Source organism: Rhipicephalus sanguineus, chromosome 2, assembly GCF_013339695.2.
Source record: "Rhipicephalus sanguineus isolate Rsan-2018 chromosome 2, BIME_Rsan_1.4, whole genome shotgun sequence".
Classification (NCBI taxonomy): domain Eukaryota; kingdom Metazoa; phylum Arthropoda; class Arachnida; order Ixodida; family Ixodidae; genus Rhipicephalus; species Rhipicephalus sanguineus.
Window position 1 is genome coordinate 100,230,707 of NC_051177.1, and position 22,903 is coordinate 100,253,609.

General features: G+C 49.7%; 1 protein-coding gene across 1 annotated transcript in view; it reads right to left on the reverse strand.

Annotated features, from left to right (window-relative positions):
• Positions 1-4,680: 4,680 nt before the first annotated feature.
• Positions 4,681-22,903, reverse strand: part of LOC125757360 (uncharacterized) — a 60,676-nt gene continuing 42,453 nt past the window's right edge. The window contains exon 2 of the mRNA XM_049412892.1: positions 4,681-4,752. Within this exon, the coding sequence (XP_049268849.1) occupies positions 4,681-4,752 (72 nt within the window). The remainder of the gene's footprint in view (positions 4,753-22,903) is intronic.

The following is a 22,903-nucleotide window of genomic DNA, read 5'->3' on the forward strand; positions in this document are numbered from 1 at the left end:
GAGAACAAGGGGCTATGAACAATCAGTTAACCTTGGGTTTACGTAGTTATAATAACCACAATCTCAAATTACAAAGTGCACAGGCAAACAATGAGTAGTATAGCTCGTTGTCCTCATTCAGCTATACATTTATGTTGGCACACGACACCTCCAGAAAGTCCTAAAGGTCTATTCAAAGCTTCATTTGATTATGAAGAATGCGGGCGCTCCATATGTGAGATATTCATTGTAGATCCTTCGAGACCCGTGGCATAAATGAAAGAGTTTTGGTTTTTTCAGCCAGGTGACCAACACAGTCGAAACTGCGCAAGAAATTACGCAGAAATTAGAGTGAGCGATGTGCATACGTTTTTTTTTTCTTTTGACCACCCACCTAGACGCCAGGGGGCTCAGCGTCCAAAACATAGGCCTGCCTTGGAGCAATACGGACCACCGGTGCAGCGCTTGCTCTTTCGTCGAGTGACTGACATGCCCAACCTCGCTTTCCGACTGGATTTCCGTTTGCCCCCCGTAGCCTAGCTCTCCAGCCTTAAGCACTCTCTTCGGATACGCATCACCTTCACACCAGCCACTAGCTCGCGTCCGAGGAAGGCGAACGTTCGGATGAAAAGAAGGATAACGTCAAAACGTCGCTTGGCCGAATTCTTCTCTTCTAACCACAGCTAGAGGAAAGCCCAGCCGAGAGCGGTACAATCACGCCGACAGCCTGCAAACACGTCAGCCAATAAACTCCCTCAAGAGAAGCGGTCAAGGCAGGATCTCGGAAGACGTAGAAAAACAGGAGCGCCCAGCTGGCTTCTGTCAATTGTTAGCTTCTCAGAGTGTTTGCGTTTCGTTTCTGTTCTTTATTTCTTTGTTATCACCTCTTGCGCTTCTTTGTCTCGTGAAACAGAGCTTTTTTTTCTTTCTTTTCTGTCATCTGATGTCAATCAAAACCTCGCTCCTTTGTTATGCCTAACTGTTTGATTTTTGCCCCTTTGACCGTTCAGGTCCCACTTCCTAACCTGCCACATTCTTTATTTTTTTATTTTCGCGTGTTTATCACTACGCATTTTCGGGAGGCATTTCCAGCTTTTGAGACTGCCCATTCGGAATATTTTTTTTACTTGTTCTAGCATGCAAAACCCGCCTTTTGAAACGCAAATTCTGAGTTGCTTTAAAGAGTTCGTTTGGCATCTTCAGTTCCAAATGTCGGTGCCTAAGCTGACGTCATTCACTTGAGTGGTGGCGTCTTTTATCCCCGCAGGAGTTTACTTGTTTGTTTGTTGTTGTTGTTGTTTTTCTCTTTATCGAATTTTGTGCTTTGAATGTTTGTGACTACGTGGAGAAAACGCAATGTGAGAGCTTGTGAATCGCAATGTGAAACGCAATATTATCAGCATCTTGCAGATGATGCCGCTGTCACTCACGTGTAGCACTATATTCAAAGGGATCTGAAAAGTAACTTGACAATATCTTCAGATATTTATCACAAAGCCTTGTGCTTTGCAGCACAAAAAACTAGCTTGAATGTGTGAGTAATCGTCACCGATAAAACTGCGGCTGTTTGGAGGTTTTTCTTCGCAGTAATACCTAATTAAAAAACGGGAAGTTGACTTACCCTTACCTAAGTTTGCTATAGACCTCAAGAATCAGTATTACTTGGAAAACTTCATGAATAAGAAGACACTTTCATAGGTACAGCGGGGAACCAAAGTCATAAATCAAGCAAAGACTGTTTTCCTTGGAAACCTACTCGTCGACAATTAGTTTATCCGCTCTCCTTCAATCGATCCGAACAACAACTTCTGCGCCATGCAGGATACGTCATCTCCCACGAGTTGCAAACATTTTCGTTCAAATCCTCGCGCAGTTCGGTAGTGAAAGGGACAGCGTCTAACCTGTTTGAGTAAGGAACATGATAATAATTGTTGGGGCTTAACGTCCCAAAACCACAATTTGATTATGAGAGGCGCCGTAGTGTAGGGCTCCGGAAATATTGACCATCTGTTGTTCCTTAACGTGCACCTAAATATATGCCCACGGGCCTCGCGCATTTTCGCCTCCATAGAAAATGCGGCCGCCGCGGCCGGAATTCGATCCCGCAACCTGCGGGTCAGCAGTCGAGCATCTTAATAACCACTAGACCACCGTCGCGGGTCAAGAGTAACCAAGGAAGAAGTAAAAAAAAATGTGGTTCAAATCCAGCGCTAATGTCGTACTTGTGTAGCGATTGGCGTGGTTCTAAATCCATCGCTAAAGGCAGCTTCAGTACATTGTGAAAGCTGAGAAAGTGCAGAGCACGGGATCCTAGCGGTATGTGTTAGTAGAGTTCCCACTGCATGCTCCGTTTACCAAAGCTTCGACGACGTCAATGTTTGAGGTAAGCATATAGCGTTTCACCGGCACGAGCAGAATCTTGTTAGGGAGATTCGCAAACTCTGTGTGCGACATGCGCGCTACTTTTTGCTGCACTTTATCGACTTCCTGCTTGTTACGGCAGTTGAAATACGTGTCGTCTGCAGTAAGTTCTGTCAGCTTGATTCCCCCTTCAGATGTAGCCACGAAGGCGCCGGCGAAGCGCCGGTGGGAGGAGCAATCGCGCGCTTGGCGAGGCGGTGGCGCCCTCTCTTGATCGGCGCGGGTGTCAGCCGCATGTTTGCGAAGCAATTTTAGGGATATTAAGTTGATTATTGCAATTACTTCTTAGTTATTTCTGATAATTATATTATCTTAGACCTTAATAATATAATAATATCTGGGGTTTAACGTCCCGAAACCAAGATATGATTATGAGAGACGCCGTATTTCGACCACCTGGGGTTCTTAAACGTGCACCTAAATCTAAGTACACTGGCCTCAAACATTTTCGCCTCCATCGAAAAAGCAGCAGCCGCGGCCGGGATTCGATCCCGCGACCTTCGGGTCAGCAGTCATGCGCCATAACCACTAGACCACCGTGGCGGGGCAATATTTTTTATTTATTTATTTTTTAAACCTTGTTTGTTAATTTTCACCTGTTTTTGAGCATAGCTACCCTTGTTTTAGGCCTGAGCGTGATCATGCCACATGGATCTATGGACGACACGCCGGGCCTCTAAATTGCTACGTACTTAAATACACTGCACCCGATGGCTGTTCATTGATAAACGATCAGTTGTTTGTGCCATCGTTCAAGGCGTGTCTGCTTCTTTTCTTTGTTAAGCTGCGATTCACATTGCAGTCTAGGTTGCCGTGAAACTTCCATTGCGATGGGATTTATATGAACACCGGAGAATACTTGCCGCCACGTCATGTTTCGTATAAAGTGCAAATCGATAACATCCCCCGGTGCATCGTTTGTTCTACGTGCGAGCGAAAGCTTCCAAGGCTGCATGCAGACGGGCGTGGCTCAGGCAGAGAGTGAGTGATTATTTATTTCATTAAACAGGAAAGAACGAGGAAGACGGTAGGAAAGAGCGGATGAGTGCACGATAACTGTCTCTCATTTAGGGCACCTTAACCGAAACACTCGCGGGGGATGCGAATGAAAGAGAGAGCGTGAGGGTAGAATAAAGGAAGAAAAAGAAAGAAAAGAGAGAAGGAAAAAAAAGGAACCAGTAAAAGAAAGAAAGAGAAAGGTTGTAGCTCGCGAAGAGGCTGGAGAAGCGTTAGTTCACCGTGTTGAGCGGCTAGAAAAGACGCACGATCAGGTTCGCGTCCTCCAGGAAGGACACTAGGGCTGTAAGGGCAGCACGGCGGCGATCCTCGTGGCCGGTGGGATACAGGAAGTCTTGCAGGGTCGCACAGGCCAATCCGACGAGGCGGTACTCCGTGACGAGCCGCTTCCGTGCGTCATCAAGTGCAGGACACTCACAGAACAGATGGTTCACTGTTTCCACCGCACCGCAATCGACGCAGTCCGGTGCAGCCGCGCCGCGGAGACAATATTTACGTTCCGCGGGCCACACACAACCGGTCCTCACAGCGAGGAGGAGCGCGCGATCGCGGCGGGTGAAACCAGTTGCAGGAAGAGGGGGAGGGGAGCGTCCAGCGGCGATCCGCGCGTCAGGAAGCTCGCGCGCTATCTCTCGACGAAAGTTTATGGGCGCAGAATCAAACGACGTGGTGTAATCCGTCAGCGGGGTCGCGGCGCAGTGTGCTCGCTTGGCGATCTCGTCCGCTGCCTCGTTGCCTGCGATGCCGACGTGGGATGGCAGCCACTGCAAGACAACATCGCAACCACTCTCCCGAAGTGCCAGGAGACCCTGGACGACGCGCTGTGCGAGTGGTGTGCCGGAGTCCTCCCTCGCGAGCTGGCGCAGGGCTGGTTTAGAGTCGCAGAAAATAACTGCGCTCGTGACAGCCGGCGAGTCGCGAAGGAGATCGGCAGCCAGCTGCATACCCACCAGTTCGGCTGTGGTAGAAGAAGCACAGTAGCTCAGGCGTCGCTGGAATTCAGTGCCGAGCTCGGGGGCGACGCAGGCTGCAGCAGCGAAGCGGTCCTGAAGGACATAGCCGTCGGAGAAGACGTGGATCCTGCCGGCGAGGTCTTCGTGCATCCGCGCTGCGGCTTCCTGCACGATGGCATAGCGAGGGGTGTTGCGCTTGGAGTGGACACCCCTCGCTCCCGGAGGGGCTCACGGCAGTGAGGGGTGGGCCAGCGTGCAGGGGGCGACGGTTCATCCACTACCACACTGTCGTAGAAGTCGATTATTCGGCCTACGCGCGAGTTGGGCACTGCACGAAGTCGGGCGAGGAGCGGGCCGGCGTCTGGGGCCTGGTGAAGGCGCTCTATGGGGCATAGGGCGCGCAGGTCAGATGTTAAAGAAACAGGCCACACGCGAGCTTCCGAAAGTGCTTCTGCCACACGAAAACTGCGAGGAAATCCGTGGCACATGCGGATCACTCGGAGGTAGTCCCGTTCCAGCGCGCGCCGCTGCACCTCACGAACACTGCACAGTGGAAGGGCGCAGTGCACTGCGGAAAGTGCCATTGCGTCGTAGATGGTGCAGACAAATGAAGGGGGGCAGACGTCACCACGGGTGAGGAGTCGGCGAACACAGGTTTCGACACGACGGGCGTCCTGGCGAATGCGCTTGACAGCAGGCAGCCACCGTAGTCGGTTGTCGATGGTGAGCCCGAGGTAGCGCACGCAGCTTCGCCAGGCGAGATGAAGGCGTACCGGCCGGCTCCGTCGGGTGAAAGAGCATAAACCGGTGCTAAAGAGGGGGGAAAGGGAGGGGGGCTGCGTCATTCGGGCAGCAACTACAAACTTTGATCAAATGAGCACGGTCGCGCCCGCTGGCACGCGCGCTTTCTCCACTGACTTCAGAGACAGAATAAACGTTTATTAACTGTTCCTATTAGCAACTAAAGTAGGTGGGATCCTTCGTTCACTGCTCCACTGGCTAATGCAGCTCGCCGGGCCTGGTCCAGGGTTGCCAGTTGGCTTCCTAAGCCCTGATCCGAGAGTCGCGCCTCCCACGACCAGTGTGGTAATGTGTGTGTTTTTATGAGCGCGGAGTTTGCCGCAGCAGGACGCGAGGTACAGCTGTGTGTAATGTGTGTCAGTGTTGGTAACCCTCCGCACCAGGGGCACTCATCTCGATATTCGGAGGAGTGTATCTTAGAAAGTGTGTGTAAATTGGGGTACGTGTTCGTCTGCAGTCGGCGCCAGTCTCTCCATTGCTCTCTGTTCAGTTTCGGGTGAGGTGGTGCCATAGTGCGTCGCTCGAGCCGTTGAGCTTCGAGGATGTCGGCTCGACTACTTGGTCGCTCGTCGTCGTCAGGAACTATGGTTTCGTCCACAGGAGCGTCCGCCGCTCGGCATACTTGGGCGAGCGAGTCGGTCGGCCTGTTCATTCCTGGGAACACCCATATGTGCCGGGAACCAAATGATGCCATGGTCAGATGCGATGTGCGAGCCTATGATTCTGATATCAGTTCGTAGTAGTGTGCCATGCATGTAAAGTCGACATGCTCTTTGTGAATCCGTGAGGACGGTGGAGTTTGTACCTCACTTCCCTATCGAAAATTCTCATATGACACGTATGACACATATCCAATAATCTCGTATGATCATACGAGAACACATATGGTTCATATGTGTTCATACGAGATTATTGGATACGAGGCATATGTGTCATATGAGAATTTTCGATAGGGTTGTCCGTATCTGATGGCCAGGGCCATTGCAGCGGCCTTCGCTGTTGCCATGGACGATGTGCGTATCGTCGCTGCTGCCCCCAGTTGTCCTCTATTACTTGCCACTGCCGTTTACGTGCGGGACCCACTTGGAGTGGGGCCGGAGGGGCAGGCGTCCGTGTAGTACACGTCAGGATCAGTGCCGTAGTTGCGCAGCTTTCGTGCACGAGCTTGGCGTGTAGACCGTTCTTGCCCTTGTATGTGCTGCGCTCTCACCGCTTACTTCGCGTTGAGGCGACATACCGCACGAAAACCGCTTCACTCCCTGGAGCGGCAGTATTCCCTTATGCCAGCTCTTTGTGGAGTTACGCGAAATCGGATCATAAAGGAGTTAGCTGCTAGCCTTACTTCGTATAAAATTCCAGTGTGCTGACGTCGCATTTATTGCTTTGCCCTTGGGGCGAAGCCGTGAAACCTCTTGAGTGATCAGCGCCCTGCCGATTCCCGCACTCACCTTGTCCACCTACCAACTTCCTTCGTTTCTTATCTCCTCCTTTACTAGAGTGCTTGTCACGGGTCTCGGTTATCGGCTTGTTTACGCAAACCCTGACATATCATCCATCGGCTGCAATAAAGCTCACTTTAGATTTCCCGCGCAATACCGCTTTTTTCTCTATTTTTAGTCACGTCTTGTTCAATACTATAGGTTACATTACGCACTGCCTGCTTTATAACAAGTACTCAGCCCTCTCTTTATTGCCTACTTCACACATACTGAACAGTCACAGGCGCCGTCCTGCTGTTATACGAAGGCCATGTTATGCGACTGCGGGTCTTTGAGGCCATCCTTTTTGAAAGTGAAATATGGCTTAGCAAGCTAAGCTGGCCGAAGTGCGCGTGTGGGCAGCGAGACCTATAAAGACAGCAAGAAAAAAAAAGTATACTGTTAAGACGTTTATTGACGGCGAGATTGACGGCGACGATGCACAACGACAGAGCGCAGACTCGCAGACTCTCACGAGCACGAGCACGAGGGGCGTGCTCTCCGAGAATAAGCGAAGAGGGTGACCCACTAGGAGGCGCTTGAGAGGACGACCCATTAGAGCGTTCCAATGCTTCTCTACAATTACCCCGGGTACGAAAAGGGAGCCGCCTGGCGACCTAACAGCTGGTCACTATGAGCGGGTCATGGTAGGGCTTGAGGCGCTCCACGTTGACAATGTCGCGCCCTCGACGGCGCATTTCCGAAGATGGTTCAATAGGTTCAATCAGGTAGTTGACCGGGGATGTGCGTTCGACGACACGGTAGGGGCCTTCGTATTTGGGTAGTAGTTTGGAAGAGAGGCCAGTTGCAGTGGTAGGAACCGAGAGCCATACGAGCGCTCCAGGGAGGAACGTGGCTGCAGAAGTGTTTGTGGCACTGCGAATGCTCTTCTGCCGCTCTTGGTCCTGCGTAGTAAAGGTCCTGGCAAGCTCGCGACACTCCTCAGCAAGTCTGGCTGTGGCAGAAATAGGCGCACACTCCGATCGATCCGGCGTGTATGGAAGGATTGTGTCGATTGTGTGCGACGGGTGCCTGCCGTACAATAAGAAAAAGGGTGAGAAACCAGTTGTGCTTTGAGGGGCGGTATTGTAGGCGTAGGTGACGAAAGGCAGAATCGAATCCCAATTTGTGTGATCGGCGGCGACGTACATCGATAGCATGTCGCCGAGCGTGTGGTTGAAGCGTTCGGTGAGGCCATTCGTCTGCGGGTGGTAAGCAGTAGTTTTGCGGTGAACAACGTTGCACTCTTTGAGGATGGCTTCGACGACTTCCGACAGGAAGACACGGCCTCGATCGCTGAGCAGCTCCTGGGGTGGACCGTGGCGCAGCATGAACCGGTGGAGAAGGAAGGAGGCTACATCGCGCGCTGTAGCCGCTGGGAGGGCGGCAGTTTCGGCGTATCGCGTAAGGTGGTCTACAGCGACGATGGCCCAGCGGTTACCAGCCGACGTCAGAGGAAGTGGCCCATACAAATCGATGCCAACGCGCCCAAACGGCCGGTCAGGGCAAGGTAAAGGCTGTAAACCTGCTGGTGACTGGTGTGTTGAAGCTTTGCGGCGCTGACAATCGATGCAGGAGCGAACGAACTTCTGCACGTAGCGGTACATCCCTCGCCAAAAGTACCGTTGGCGAATGCGGTGGTATGTTTTCGATACCCCAGAGTGCGCACACTGCGGATCAGCGTGGAACGATTCGCATATGTCAGAACGGAGACTGCGGGGTATTACTAGTAGCCACTGGCGGCCGTCGGCGTTGTAATTGCGTCGGTGAAGGAGGTCGTCGCGAATGGCGAAATAATGGGCTTGACGACGGAACGCGCGAGTGGATGGTGTTGCCGATGGATCAGTGAGCAAGTCTATCAGTGAAGCGATCCACTGATCCTTGCGCTGTTCGGTAGCGATGGTGTGAATGTCGATGGAATAAACGGAATTGTGAGACATTGAGCTGTGGGTATTGTCGTCAGGCAAGGGGGAGCGCGAGAGTGCGTCGGCGTCAGCATGCTGGCGTCCGTTGCGGTACAGCACGCGGATGTCGTAGTCCTGTAGGCGAAGTGCCCAGCGGGCGAGGCGGCCTGATGGATCCTTCAATGATGACAGCCAGCATAGTGCATGGTGGTCGGTGATGACATCAAATGGGCGACCATACAAATAAGGTCGAAACTTCGTAAGGGCCCAGATAAACGCCAGGCATTCCTTTTCGGTGACGGTGTAGTTGGTCTCGGCTTTGGTAAGCGTGCGACTTGCATATGCCACGACATATTCAGGGAACCCTGGCTTGCGCTGCGCAAGGACAGCGCCAAGGCCAACACCGCTGGCGTCTGTGTGTACCTCTGTAGGAGCCGTAGGGTCGTAGTGGCGTAGTATGGGAGGCGACGTCAACAAACGACGGAGCTTCGCGAAAGCTTCGTCGCACTCTGACGACCACGAATTGAGCGGCCCATTACTTCCAAGGAGCTTCGTCAGCGGCGATATGATAGTCGCGAAGTTTCGAATGAAGCGCCGAAAGTAGGAACACAGTCCTACGAAACTGCGCAGTTCCTTGACGGACGTAGGTTTGGGGAACTCGGTCACGGCCCGAAGCTTGGCTGGATCGGGGAGAATACCGTCCTTGGACACGACGTAACCGAGTATTGTCAGCTGCCGTGCTGCAAATCGGCACTTCTTTAGATTCAGTTGCAGACCGGCCTCACTCAAACGCGTCAAAACATGCCGCAGGCGTTGAAGGTGCGTGGAGAAGTCCGGAGCGAAAACAACGACGTCGTCGAGGTAGCACAAGCCCGTGTGCCATTTCAGGTTGCGCAGAACGGTATCCATCATGCGCTCAAAGGTGGCGGGCGCATTACACAGCCCAAACGGCATGACGTTGAATTCGTACAGGCCGTCGGGCGTGACAAAGGCGGTCTTCGGTCGAGCGTTGTCAGCCATAGGTACTTGCCAGTACCCTGAGCGCAAATCGAGAGATGAAAAGAATTCGGCGCCTTGCAGGCTGTCAATCGCGTCGTCTATTCGCGGTAGTGGATACACGTCCTTGCGAGTGATCTTGTTAAGTCGTTGGTAATCCACACAGAATCGCACAGAACCGTCCTTCTTCGCCACAAGAACGACAGGAGACGCCCAGGGGCTGTTAGAAGGTCGAATAACATCGTGGCGAAGCATCTCGTCGACTTGCTCGTGGATTACACGGCGTTCTGTGGGAGATACGCGATATGGACGTTGCCGCAGTGGCGGCTGGGTGCCAGTGTCGATGCGATGCGTAACGGCGGACGTGCGGCCGAGAGAAGTTTGAGCGACATCGAAAGAAGAGCGAAATTCTTCCAACAGGCCCAGAAGCTGGGAACGCTGGACTGGCGTAAGGTTGTCAGCAATGGAAGAACCAAATACATCAGCGGGTGATGAACCAGACGTGGAAACAGCACCGAGCGTACTGGAACTGTGGCAGTGCATTTCATCTGGTTCGTCCATAACTTGTGCGTCTTCGAGGGGTTCCACGCTACCGAGACATTCCCCTTGCACCAACGTGACACTGTACGGGAATGGATTGATAACAAAAATAGAGGTGCTGCCCTGAGTGACTTGCACGGTCGCGAAAGGCACCAGCAAGCCTTTCCTCGTGCAAACACGGTCCGATGGCGAGAGGAGTGCAACGGTGTCGGAAAGACTTGCGCAGTAGACTGACACCGCCGTTGACGAGTTTGCAGGCACCTTGGTGTCGTCTTTGACATGTACCTTGCCCGCAGCCGATGGATTGTCTGCCGGCGTCCAATCAGGGAACGGTGAGAGCTCTATTTCGGCTGGTGCGCAATGAATGACGGCGTCGTGGAGGGAGAGAAAATCCCATCCTAGGATGACGTCGTGAGAGCAGGCAGGAATTATGATCAATTCGACGGCGTACAGAGCATCCTGAATAATGACGCGGGCGGTGCACACCGCTGTAGGGTGAATACTTTGGGCGCTGGCTGTACGGAGGGAGAGACCAGAAAGTGGCGTCGTCACTTTTCGCAGTAATCGGCTAAGTTTGGCGTCCATGACGGATACGGCGGCTCCAGTGTCGATAAGGGCAGATGCGCGAACACCGTCCACAAACACGTCTATCACGTTCGATGGGCTTCGCTGAGGGCTTTCGCAGTTCGATAGCGTCGCAGCCCTTGCCTCGTGGACTGCGACGACTAGTTTTCTGGTCACGTGAGACCGGACGTGGCCGCATAGGCGACAGTGAGCGACGTCGTGGAGACGGTGACCAGCGGGTAGATGTTGCGGCGCGGGACGTCGGTGACATAGGCGGCGCTTGGTCATAATAAGGTTGGCTTGATTGGCTGGGCAGGGCTGATGCGACCCGAGGCGGCTCCATGCGATTGCAGTAGCGTGCGACGTGACCGGCGCAACCGCACGCGAAGCAGATGGGGCGGTTGTCGGAAGTGCGCCAGCGGTTCGCGGGTCGCATCCATGTCGCAGAACGGGACGGACCAGACGGCTGCTGATATGAGGGCATTGTGGGCAGGTGTCGGGGCCTGGGGACGACGTCGACGTACGTAGGCGGCACAGCCGCGTCGAAGGCCTGGGGTCCGACGACGGCTTCGGCGTAACTTCGCGGTGCAGCCACAGGAATCGCTGGGGGCGGCCTGGCTACAGCTTGCGCGTAGCTTAGTGGCGCATGCACTGGAGGCGGTTGGTGGTATTCAGGAATGACCTCTGCGATTTCCTGCTGAATCGCTCGGCGGAGAGGAGGCAGGAGGGTAGTGGGCGGCTGGTCAACACGCTGCGGTGGAGCGAAAGCCAGTAGAGAGATCTGGCGGGCAATTTCCTCACGCACGAACGACTTGATTTCGGCGAGCAAGGTGGAGTGGTCGGAAATGGCCGACAAGCCCGCGAGATCAGCATCGCGTGATGGCGGTCGACGAGTCATCAAGCGCTGCCGGCGCAGCTCCTCGTAGCTTTGGCACAGCGTGATGACCTCTGCCACTGTGCGAGGGTTTTTGGCCAGCAGCATGGTGAAGGCATCGTCGTCGATGCCTTTGATAACATTCCTGGTTCTGTCAGACTCCGGCATGCTCGCGTCGGCTTTTTTGCACAAGTCAAGGATGTCTTCAATGTAGCTCGTGAACGATTCACCGGCCTGTTGTGCCCGTTCACGCAACCGCTGTTCGGCTTGCAGCTTACGGACGGCAGGGCGGCCAAACACGTCGACGATGGCGGTCTTGAAATCGGACCACGTCGGGAAGTCGGATGCATGGTTGTTGTACCACATGCCTGCCACACCCGCGAGGTAGAAAACCAAGTTGCTCAGCTTGCCCGCTTCGTCCCATTTATTGGGAACACTCACCCGTTCGTAAATCGCGAGCCAGTCCTCCACGTCGGTGCCATCCGCGCCGGTGAAGATAGGAGGGTCGCGGATGCGGGGGACACCGGGACAAGCGGTCGGAGCAGGTGGCGGCGTTTGCTGAGCGGCGTCTTGCGGCATGGTAGATGGCACGGTACGGGATCGAAGCTCCAGGGGCATCGAATGGAGACCGAAGTTGTGGTGACGGTACAGCACTCTCCACCACTTTGTTAAGACATTTATTGACGGCGAGATTGACGGCGACGATGCACAACGACAGAGCGCAGACTCGCAGACTCTCACGAGCACGAGCACGAGGGGCGTGCTCTCCGAGAATAGGCGAAGAGGGTGACCCACTAGGAGGCGCTTGAGAGGACGACCCATTAGAGCGTTCCAATGCTTCTCTACAATACGTATATCAGCGGTTACAGAAGGAGAGTCGCTTCGAGAATTTAGGAGGATTTAGAGAACAGAGGAAGCGGATGACGGTGTATGAAAAGAATCAAAAGAAGGCGCATAGCGAGAAGAAAAAAACGGCCATTCAATATGTGTCCTGGATTGTGGCCAGGGATATAGGCTCTCCTTGAAATGTTTCGATGGAGGTTTCAGATTTATAAAGATCATCCCACAAAGGCAACGGTCGATGGTCTTGACTGCAAACGAAATGACCCGCAGAACCCCCGAAGCATGAATCAAGCTGCGGGCAAAGAACGTCGTCGCATGTAAATAAAGTACAGCAACGCTTTCCAACGAGCATTTCTTGTCTTCGTTCTTTCATTCGTGCTTTGAGGAGAAGGAATGAATGTCACGATCCGTTCTTGCCACGATTGCTTTCGACGTCAACGCCCTCACTGTGGCTATATTCATAATGCCCATGTGAGCGTGCTGGCATTGTACACGATTGTTTTTCGAAGCACAAATCAAGGCTACACCGTTATTACTGCACTATAGAGTAGTTCGCGTTCTTTCACGGAGCATAATAGAATTAACGCCAAGGTTATACCGAGAATAACACGAGAATGTATAATGTGAACTTACGGGCGAAAAAAAACGCCAGGCCTGCGCTGAAATCGCAGCACAGTCACAGCGAAAGCTGGAAGAGCGGCGTTTCTAGAGCTCGTTGTAAGCTCACTTGCGGCTACAATAGATGTACACTAGAATGGTACCCACTACGCCATAAATCACAATTTTTTGTGAAGTTGGGAAGCACCTACTAAGCCATTATTCGTCATTCTGCGGAGAAGCGAGACACCAGCTACACGTCTGTAAGGCATTATGTGCACTTTGTTGACGCGACGACTGATGACGATGAAGAAATATGGCTCATCCCTTTGTAATGTGTTGAAAGCATTAAACGGCCCACCAGTTATGCAATTTCTATTGGGTGACGCCCGGTCGCTATTTCCCACTCCCGTGATGCTGTATAACATACGTTGACGTGGGAGAGAGACGGGGGGTGGCGAAGAACTTTACTGAGACCCCGAGGAAATGGATCATGCGCTTATGGGCTTCCTTGGCAACCAATACAAATGGACATGCGAGGAACCCACTACGCTCTAAATCATTGTAATTTTACTGAGACCCCGAGGAAATGGATCATGCGCTTATGGGCTTCCTTGACAACCAATACAAGTGCACTTGCGAGGAACCCACTACGCTATAAATCATTGTAGTTTTTGAGAAGTAGGGCAGCAGGCACTGTGCCATTTTTCGTCATTCTGCGGAGAGCCGTGGTACCTGCTAAACACATGTAAGGCATTATGCGCACTTTGTTGTTGCTGTGCCTGATGACGACGAAGAATTATGGCGGAGCCCTTTGTAATGGGTTGGAAGCATTCAACAACCTATTCGTTGCGCAATTCGCATTGTGTGACGCCTGGTTACAGAATTCGCGTTGTGCGACGCTTGGTGCTTATTTTACTCTTCTACCACGCTATATTGCATATGCTAATGTGGTTCCTTCCCGACATGAAGCCTGTATAGGACCTTTTTGCAAAGCAGTTTCAAGCACCGGCATGGCTCAGAGGTTGAATACTGGGCTCCCACGCAGAGGGCCCAGGTTCGAACCTCGTTCCATCCTGGAATTTTTTTCTTATGTAGGTTTTTTTTCTTATTTCGAGCGATACTGGTTACGGACACCGGCGGCGGCGGCGGCGGCGGACAACTACGGCGCCAAAAACGGCCGGTGAAATGATCTCATAACAGCTTTCGCTGTAAAAATGCACATTAACCACCATTATCAAGTTTATGAGCTTATTGTCTGGAGAAAATATTTTATATCCTTAGGAGCCAATCCTTGCTATATATAAAGGACGTTTTCCCATATCAATAAAATATCAATGAACAGACAATGAAATTGTACCCTTGGCCCGTTGCCTTGGCACGTGTGACAATGCTTTCTTTTTTAAAGAAGTAGAGTTTTGGTTGCATATTATGACATTTGTTGGCACTTAACAGCCTTTATATTTCACAGTGATGCATTCCTTCTCTCGTTCGTCCTCTGAGCGTAGTTTGGCGCGCAAACGGAGCTCATCCGCAGTCGAAGCTGCACTCATGTAATGTGAGCGCCCGCAGCATCGAGTGGCCGCTACTGATGGTTTGTCAAGCGGCTGATCGCAAGACAAAGCGTGCTGAACCATGCATGACACCTGCCTGCGCATTTGTTGGTGTGGAGATACTGATTTGTGATTATGTCACGTATATAAGTATTTTCAACAACTTATATCCGAGTTTCAGCACATAACGAACGACGCGGCCGCTTGGCTGACTTGGTCACATTTGACGCATTATAACTTGTTGGCAACCAAAATATTGCAACGTTTTTTTTTTTCGTGCAGAATGATAGATGACGTCCTTGACTTCAATCCCAGGGATTCAAAAAAAATTAAAAATGGCCTTTTTGAGAAAATTGTTTTCAAATTTCGGCGTTCTTGGTAAATCACTTACGTTTCAGCCCAATTATCGAGTAAAATGGAGCCTGATAAAACCACGAAAGTTATTTTAAAAGAGAGCGAAAGTACCAATGTTAATATGTACTGATTTTTATTATCCTCATTTTAACTTGTTTGCAGCAATGAATTCCTCAAATACAGGTATTTTGTGCGATTTGCAGAGTTTGTGATCTTTTTCTTGAATAATACTTTGACAAGCAAGGAAAATATTAGACTCATAAGATTTTATTTAACTTGTTCTTTGAGGGGAATAAATATTGTGACCGAGAAGTGCACCGTTTTTTCCTTAGGCGCGCTCAAAATTCAGAAATGGCGAAATTGGCGGAAAAGTGTTTTTTGAAGCCAAAATTTGTATTTTTTCAAGCGAGAGAGAGAGAGAGAATAAACGTTTATTTTGAGCAAGCGCGCTGTGCGCCCAAGGTGGACGGCCTCCTTATTCCAGGTAGCCGCGGGCCTTCGCCATCTCTCGTGCCCGTTGAACCAGGCTTCGCTGATTCTTCAGCGAACAAAATTTTTTTTCGCAAAACTAACTTCGAAACCATTGTTCTGGGTGTAATGTCTAGACCTACAGCAAATTTAATCAAAGTCGGGAATGGTGACCGGGAGCTCGTGTTCGATCTTATCTGGACACACCCAGCTCCGCCTCTGCTGAGAATCCTACGATTTGCACGTGAGATAGTGGGCCACGAAAAGGAAGAACGGAGTCTGGAAGATCTGGATAGCCTCGCGAACAATGGACGTGATCGGGCAGCGCGGGTTCTTCGGACGCAGGCTCCCTATCCGCTGCATAATTGGTGAGGGTCTCCGCACTCCCGCGGGGCGTAGAAGATCGAAAGTGGGAGGGCTCACGAGGAACAATGCAGTGTTCTTTATGCACCGAGTTACGTGCAGCGCGAGAGTACAGCCTATATAGAGCGAGCATTAAGGATGCTCCCACCAATACCGTAATCTCTTTCTGCTGACGCCTGGACGCGAGAACGTAGAAAACATGCTTATTCGCGATATCCTCCAATTTATGGCCTGAAGCGGGGCAAACCAGCATTTATATATATATATATATTAGTATATATAGTGAGAGCGATGTATACAGTGTCAAACGCCAGCATATATTGCAAAGCCTGCCGTCTTTCCCGCTCTGGTTGGCCCAGAGGGCTGGGACAGCGTCTCCTTTATGGCGAGAAATGTCAACATTGCAGTAATTGACAGTACGTGGGGCATTAAGGTGCTAATTCCTCCGTGCGGAAGGAGCAGAGAGATTTCGCTCACTGTCCTCCCTATGTCTTATACAACGTTTCATTTTCCAACCGCAAACATACTTTACGGACACACCGACTCCACCCGCCCACACGCAGACCCACAAACATGCATACACGCACGCGTATTGGCACAAAGAAGAAATGAAGAAATTAACTGGAAAACCAGAAACAGAGAAAAATCACTGAATCGTTAGATCTGACTTACATTTACTAATGTCCCTTGGCAAACTGCCGCTACAAAGTACGTTGAATTAAAACAGAGGAAAAAAAGCATGCGTCGATAAGAGCTTAGCCACGCTCATATTGCGTATTATCAGAAAGTGCAGTTTGTGTTACCCGAATGCAAGGCAGCGGGAAGCATTTCACGGGCAATCTAGTCTTTCGTGTATGGACATAGAGAACAAATGTTAGTCTCTGATTTTTTTTTTATTTTGTTTAAAGCGCGCAGTAGCTTCTATTCTTGGTGTAAACAGCACGAAACATTTACGGGAACACGTGTTTGTTTCCCCTGTCCACGAATCGATATATATATATATATATATATATATATATATATATATATATATATATATATATATATATATATATATATATATATATAACAAGAACATATCGGGAAAAATCTTTGGAAATGCCTCCGCTGGGCCGTGCCATGGTTATTGGTTTTTCGGCGTAAAGCGATTGCGTCCTTCTTTTCGCCCTTCTTTACCGCATTCGCTCGTTTGCGCCACAGCGTTCCGTTTTATGGCAACACCGCCCGCAACGTACTTAGCGGATTTTCGTTCCGTCAGGCTTCCGGCACGCATTTACGAAATTGAATGCAAGCGTATGCGCCAGGCTGAAGCTCCCGCTTGTCATTATCTACTTCTTGCTATTTGCTTTCTTTCTATAGCTGCTAATAAAACAGCTGCAAGTTCGCGATGGCGTGCGAAATGCGCGGTCCGAGAATTATAATAGCGAGGAGTGGCTTAAAAATGAACTCATTTCGCACTTAGTTTTCATTTATTATTATTATTATTATTATTATTATTATTATTATTATTATTATTATTATTATTATTATTATTATTATTATTATTAGCAGGCAACGCGGGGGAAGTCGAACAAGCTAACCGATGAACATGCCTTACAGGTTTATTTCAGTGCGAAAACGCACAACTCTGACTGCCCCTTAAGGGTCATTGTTTCAGAGAAACAAACTTAGCAAGAACGTACTGCCCGGTTCTTACAAGATAAGCTGAAATGTGTGTTTATTGACGATCCCTTTATGGTTAAAAATTCAGAACCGATTGTTGGGTGCCTCAGCAGACACGATAAATCGCATTTCACTGCTATTTCAGTAGACGTGAAAGATTTATGCTATTTATGGACACAATATCTAATTTTGAAGTGTGCTGAAGATAGCATTGACCAGTTTGGTGCCATGAATTTTCAGAACACTACTGGGCTATCTGTGAGTGAGTAATTTTTAACACGAAAGTTTTTTGTGCCGGGGTCCACCACGGCTCCACTGACGTATTTCTGTCGCGGATATGACGTTGTAAAATGTAAAGACTAACAGTGGGCAAAGAAAAAAAAAACAGAAGAAAAAAATTGCAGTGGCTTAGCTCGGCTATGCCAGGATATACGTAGCGTTAGCAAAGGTTCAGCTGATTATTCTTAGCTTTCCACATTGTCTAGGTGTTTTTTTCTGTTCATTCTTCGTACGCTGAACCGCTAATTGCCAGGCAACTACTTCGGGATGCGATGAGATAAGCTTGTCGGCTCTTCTGCGCCGTTGAGAAGCATTTGCGCTATCCTTCTCCATGGCGTTACCCACCTGCAAACGCCAGTCAGAGGCGCTATCAGGCGGCTCCAGCGCAGTGTCAGACGGCGACTGCACAGCGAAGGCGAATAGCTGCGCGCGCGCAGGCGCCCGTGTGTCTACCATGGCTACGACGCCACTCCTCCCGAACGCGCAGACCAGCAGCGGCGAGTCGCGCACGGCGGTGGCGGAGAGCGCGTGAGATCGCGGTGGCGGAGAGCGCGGAGAGCGGTGAGCCAGCTGTGTGACATCACTGATCCTTGCGCATGCGCAGCACGGCTCATGAGGATCCATGCGAAATCGGCTCCGGCTAGGCAAGTGTAGCTAACGCTACAAAAGTTCCGTTAGAGTGACCTAGAATAGGGGGTGTGTCCAAAGCGCCGTGCGAATACATGGGAGGAGCGAGGGCCTTTTGCGGTGAACTCTCGCTCCGCGGCGCTGCCGTGCCAGAACTATGGACTTTCTCCGGGGCGGAAGCCGCGCCAAAGCGGCGAGCGTCTGCTGCGCGCCTGATACTTTGGCAGCAATTAACCAAAATTGCGAGAATTCGGGCACTATTTAATACTGTGTCAATGCAACATAATACTGCAGCGACTAATCGCACAGAGAACGCGTTTGTGCGTTGTGAAACGGGGTTTTTCTATGTTTCCTTTCAGCTGGTTTGTCACCGCAATAGTCTGCACATACGCGGCTGTTAGGAGAACGCATTTTGCGCGCACTTCGTCGTGAGAGAAGGCGCTTAACTTACTTTCGTGTGGAATGACGAAATTAAACTTGCTGCAGGAGAGAATAAACTGGAGATAACAAGGAGAACGTAGCAGATATGCACGTAGTAAATGGCCAGCTCAAGCTAACGCGCTTGCATCCTTCATATCCGTTCTTTTATTTCGTGCGTTCAATTTCTTTTATAAGGCTGCCTCCCGTGTCCTGCTGTTTCAAGCCTTGTCATGCGAAGCCGAATGTGTCCGTCGCGTGGCCGTGGTACCGAAAGTAAAAAATTATTCGCGTAGCTCGCGTCTCGTTCACCGTGGTATACACGAAAATTGGCATGGAGAGGTACGAATGTAGGCCTAACATGACCGATAGGCCATGGCATCACTAACTTGACGTGCTTGCCATTTGCGTAACGACAGACAATAATGATATGGCACGTGTGACACGCAAACCCACTTTCTTCGGCCAGAAATAATTCTGACGACATGCCGTCTGACGATTTCTCTCCGTCACGTAATAAATACGTGGTGGTCACCAATATCGATGTCAACATGCAAGACTTACCCATACATTTTGAAGAACTGACCGCACAGGTAAAATGTATGCGAAAAAAAAAACAATAAAAGAAACGCGGTCCCTTATGCAATTCGCCTGAGACGACTGGAGAACGAAAGCCATCTTCTTTTCGTCAGTCGATGCAATGATCCTCCCCCCCTCCCCCCTCTCCGAAACCCTTCTGCACATGAAGTAGTTTCGGACTGCCAACAGGATCGAAGGCATTGCAAGCTTTCTGCACCTCACCTGCTTTTATCTGGCCTCCGTGATCGGCCCCAGATCACGGAGGCAATGCAAAGCGACCATATGATGTTATGGCGTCACAAATTTTGTATCTGTGGCGTCACAAATTTTGTAGATCTGACGTCATGGTGACGTCACCACGTGATGATTTTATGCGTCACTCGTGTTGGCGACGCGTGACGCCGACGGTCAATTTTCGTGTTTGATGAGCCATCTAAGGCTTCTGCCTTTTAAAAAAACAAGACAAACCAAAGTAAATGAAATAATAACAGTGCAACGTCGTGTATGCCTCACTTCATGTTACGAGCGATCGCCCGAAAACAAATGTGATTCTCAGCTCAGAGCAGCTGATTGCACTCCTGTGCGGGACAAAAGAGGCTTCTTCTCCCCGTCTGGTCGTCTCTTTAATAAATATCAATATATCATCTCTTGATATTTATTAAAGAGACGACCAGACACGCTGTTTAAGTATACTCCGGAGTTTCAGCACGAATGCGTGGTGGACGCTATATTGAGCTCATCAGGAAAAAGCGGGAAATTGCGGTCGGGTTCCCTGTTGACGCACACTCAATTGCCGCGAAAACTATTTTATGCAACTTCTCGTCCGCATTGTTTTTGCAAAGTCTCTGAAACACGCGAACGCTAACCTCCGAGAACCATGAAAACATCTGAAGTTAAGAATGAGTTGTTTGAAACTGTTTTCATTTCGTATGGTGAAGGCTTGAAGCAATGCAGCCGCCTCGCGCGAACATTTCATGCTGACGTTCAGCGATCCTCCCTGTAGATAGAATCAAGACCGACGCATGAGTCGGTTGGTATATATATATATATATATATATATATATATATATATATATATATATATATATATATATATATATATATATATATATATATATATATATATATACATATATATATATATATATATATATATATATATATATATATATATATATATATATATATATATATATATATATATATATATATATATCGCATGTTGCATTTCTTCAGGCAGGCTAGTACATAAGACATCTCTGTATTTGAACACTTCTTTGAAGTGATTGAGAGATTAGACTTTCATATTTGTAAATTTCTTACCGTATTTTAGTTCAGGCAGCTAATTAACTTGTACAGCAAGAATGGGGTCATTTGTAACTTTAATTCATGATGTCTGGACATTTGTAAAGCATTTCCTATATCACTCCTTTTATGCAAAAACTTGTGGGATAAGGTTAGTCTACCGGGCATTGCTTTTCTTTCAAATGTTCGCGCACGGTGAGCCTTGATATACGCTATTTAGAAGCAAAATAAGCCGACAGCATTGAGGTCGTATGGCAGTCTTTACTGCTTCTTTTGTTTCTCTTACGTCTTCCCGGTGTGCTATGTCCATAATAAGGTGCTAGGGGAGGCTAACAAATTGTCGAATAAAGCAGTGTGCATATGGCTAGCAAACCACTAACGACCATGAGTAAAAAGCTCGCAGTGTGAAGCGGTCACGGCGCGTAATATATAAGTATTTCAGGTCACTGCACGTGTAATTTACTTTTTTAATACTTTTATTTGTTGCATGCGTGATGCTATTCCCGATTACCGATGAGAAAGAGTTTGTTTCGTTATTTTCTTCTGTGTGTTCGTTTCGGGCGTTTTTATGCACACACCAACGTTCTTGAACTCCATCACCGGGACTAGACCACGTTGATGCCGCTTGACATGATTTTTTGCATTCTGTTGTTGCCCCAGCACTAACACTACGCTTAAAGATGGATAAGCTCCATTCCGCACCGCATTATGAAAATTAAGTAGACTTCAAGTGCCCTGTGTAGAAACTCAGCGCACAAAACTACAACGCGCAGCAGACGCCCCTCGCTTTCCGCGCGCTTCCCGAGCGCGGAAAGTCCACGGGTCCGGTGCAGCAGCGGCGCGGCGCGGGAGTTCAACGAAAAAGGCTCATGCGGGAGCCGGCGCTTTGGACACTCCCCCTATTCTAGGTCACTCTAGTTCTGTCACCGGGAATCGAACTTACGACCCCTCGCTCCGCAGCGCGCAGCGAGAAACGATTCGGCCACGGACGGCCCGTTCCTCGCAATGCTAACGGCGAGGAATGCTATACACCATTTGCCGGTGGCTGTACACCGAGATCTGTGTTACAGCGTGTTTTCGTTATCACTAGCGAGATGGCGCGAAGGGCTTGAAGAGCGTAGAGTTACTGTACATGCTACCTTTAGGTAGCAGAGTTGCGCATCTGTCTTCCAAACGGCCGCTAGCAACCATGCATTGCGGAAAAGCTGATGCTCGGGCCAATTTTTCTATTTTTCGACGCCGCCGCTGCAGCGAACTGAATTAACACTATTCATTGATAGCCATATCTTATAGCCGGTATTCGACACACCAGACATGTTAATCGGCGACACGGTAGGTATGTCGCCTGCAAAAACGGCGTGCGACTTCACCGCATAGCTGTGGTTGCTAGCCAGACCTATGCGCAACTCTGCTACCTAAAGGTAGCATATACAGTAACTCTAGCAGAGCGTATAAGAAGAGCGCGCTTGAAAGGTCGTCGCCGTTGCGACGAGCGCCCGCGTATACAGCGTGTGGTCGCTTGTGCGTGCGCTTATCTCGTGATCGCGGTGCTTTGTACGTCTCGCGTTGAGAGCACGAAGGTCACTAGGCTCACTGCAGCGGCCGCTTTTGCGAAAGGAGCGCGGTGCTCACGCAGAATTAGGTTACAAATGTGACAGTTAGTTCGCTCTCATCCTGTGTATGTTCGTTCCGTGCGTCCTTTCTGCTTGAGCAGCGCGTTGCAAGTTTCGAGCCGCTTGCCGTTCTTCGCTTGACATTACAATTTGTTGCTGTAGCATTCATTCCTTTGCCCTTGGGGCGAAGGAATGCGCAACAAACGCTCAACTACGTCTGTGAAGACACGTTTCACTTTCGTGTTATACCTATTCCTATGACAGAGAGATCAGCGATGTTCTTTTTAGAGTTACTCGTTTTTTTTTTTACTTGCACGTGACATATCTTAGTTTGGAGGACGGCCTTTATAATAAGAATCAAGGCGTGTGCATTGGTTTCTGCATTGCACCCATGCTTAGCGATTTGGTTTTAGTTTCGCTGGACAAACGAATTTCCATGCGCATTAAGGGCACTAACGTCTTAAAGTTTTTTTTTTTTTTTGTAGACAACTACTTGGTATTATTTGACGTCAGCGCCTCGCGGAATGCCGACGTAACAGGTGCGTTAACAATCTTCCAGGAAGTTCTCCATCCATTGGTAATCACGCATGAAATGGTAGCAGACAACTCTATCATATTTCTAAACATTAACCTAAGATTTACTGACGAACACACTTGTTGAATATATGAACCGCGCGTTAGCTAACGTTTGCCTCAGTATGACTCCGCACATTCTG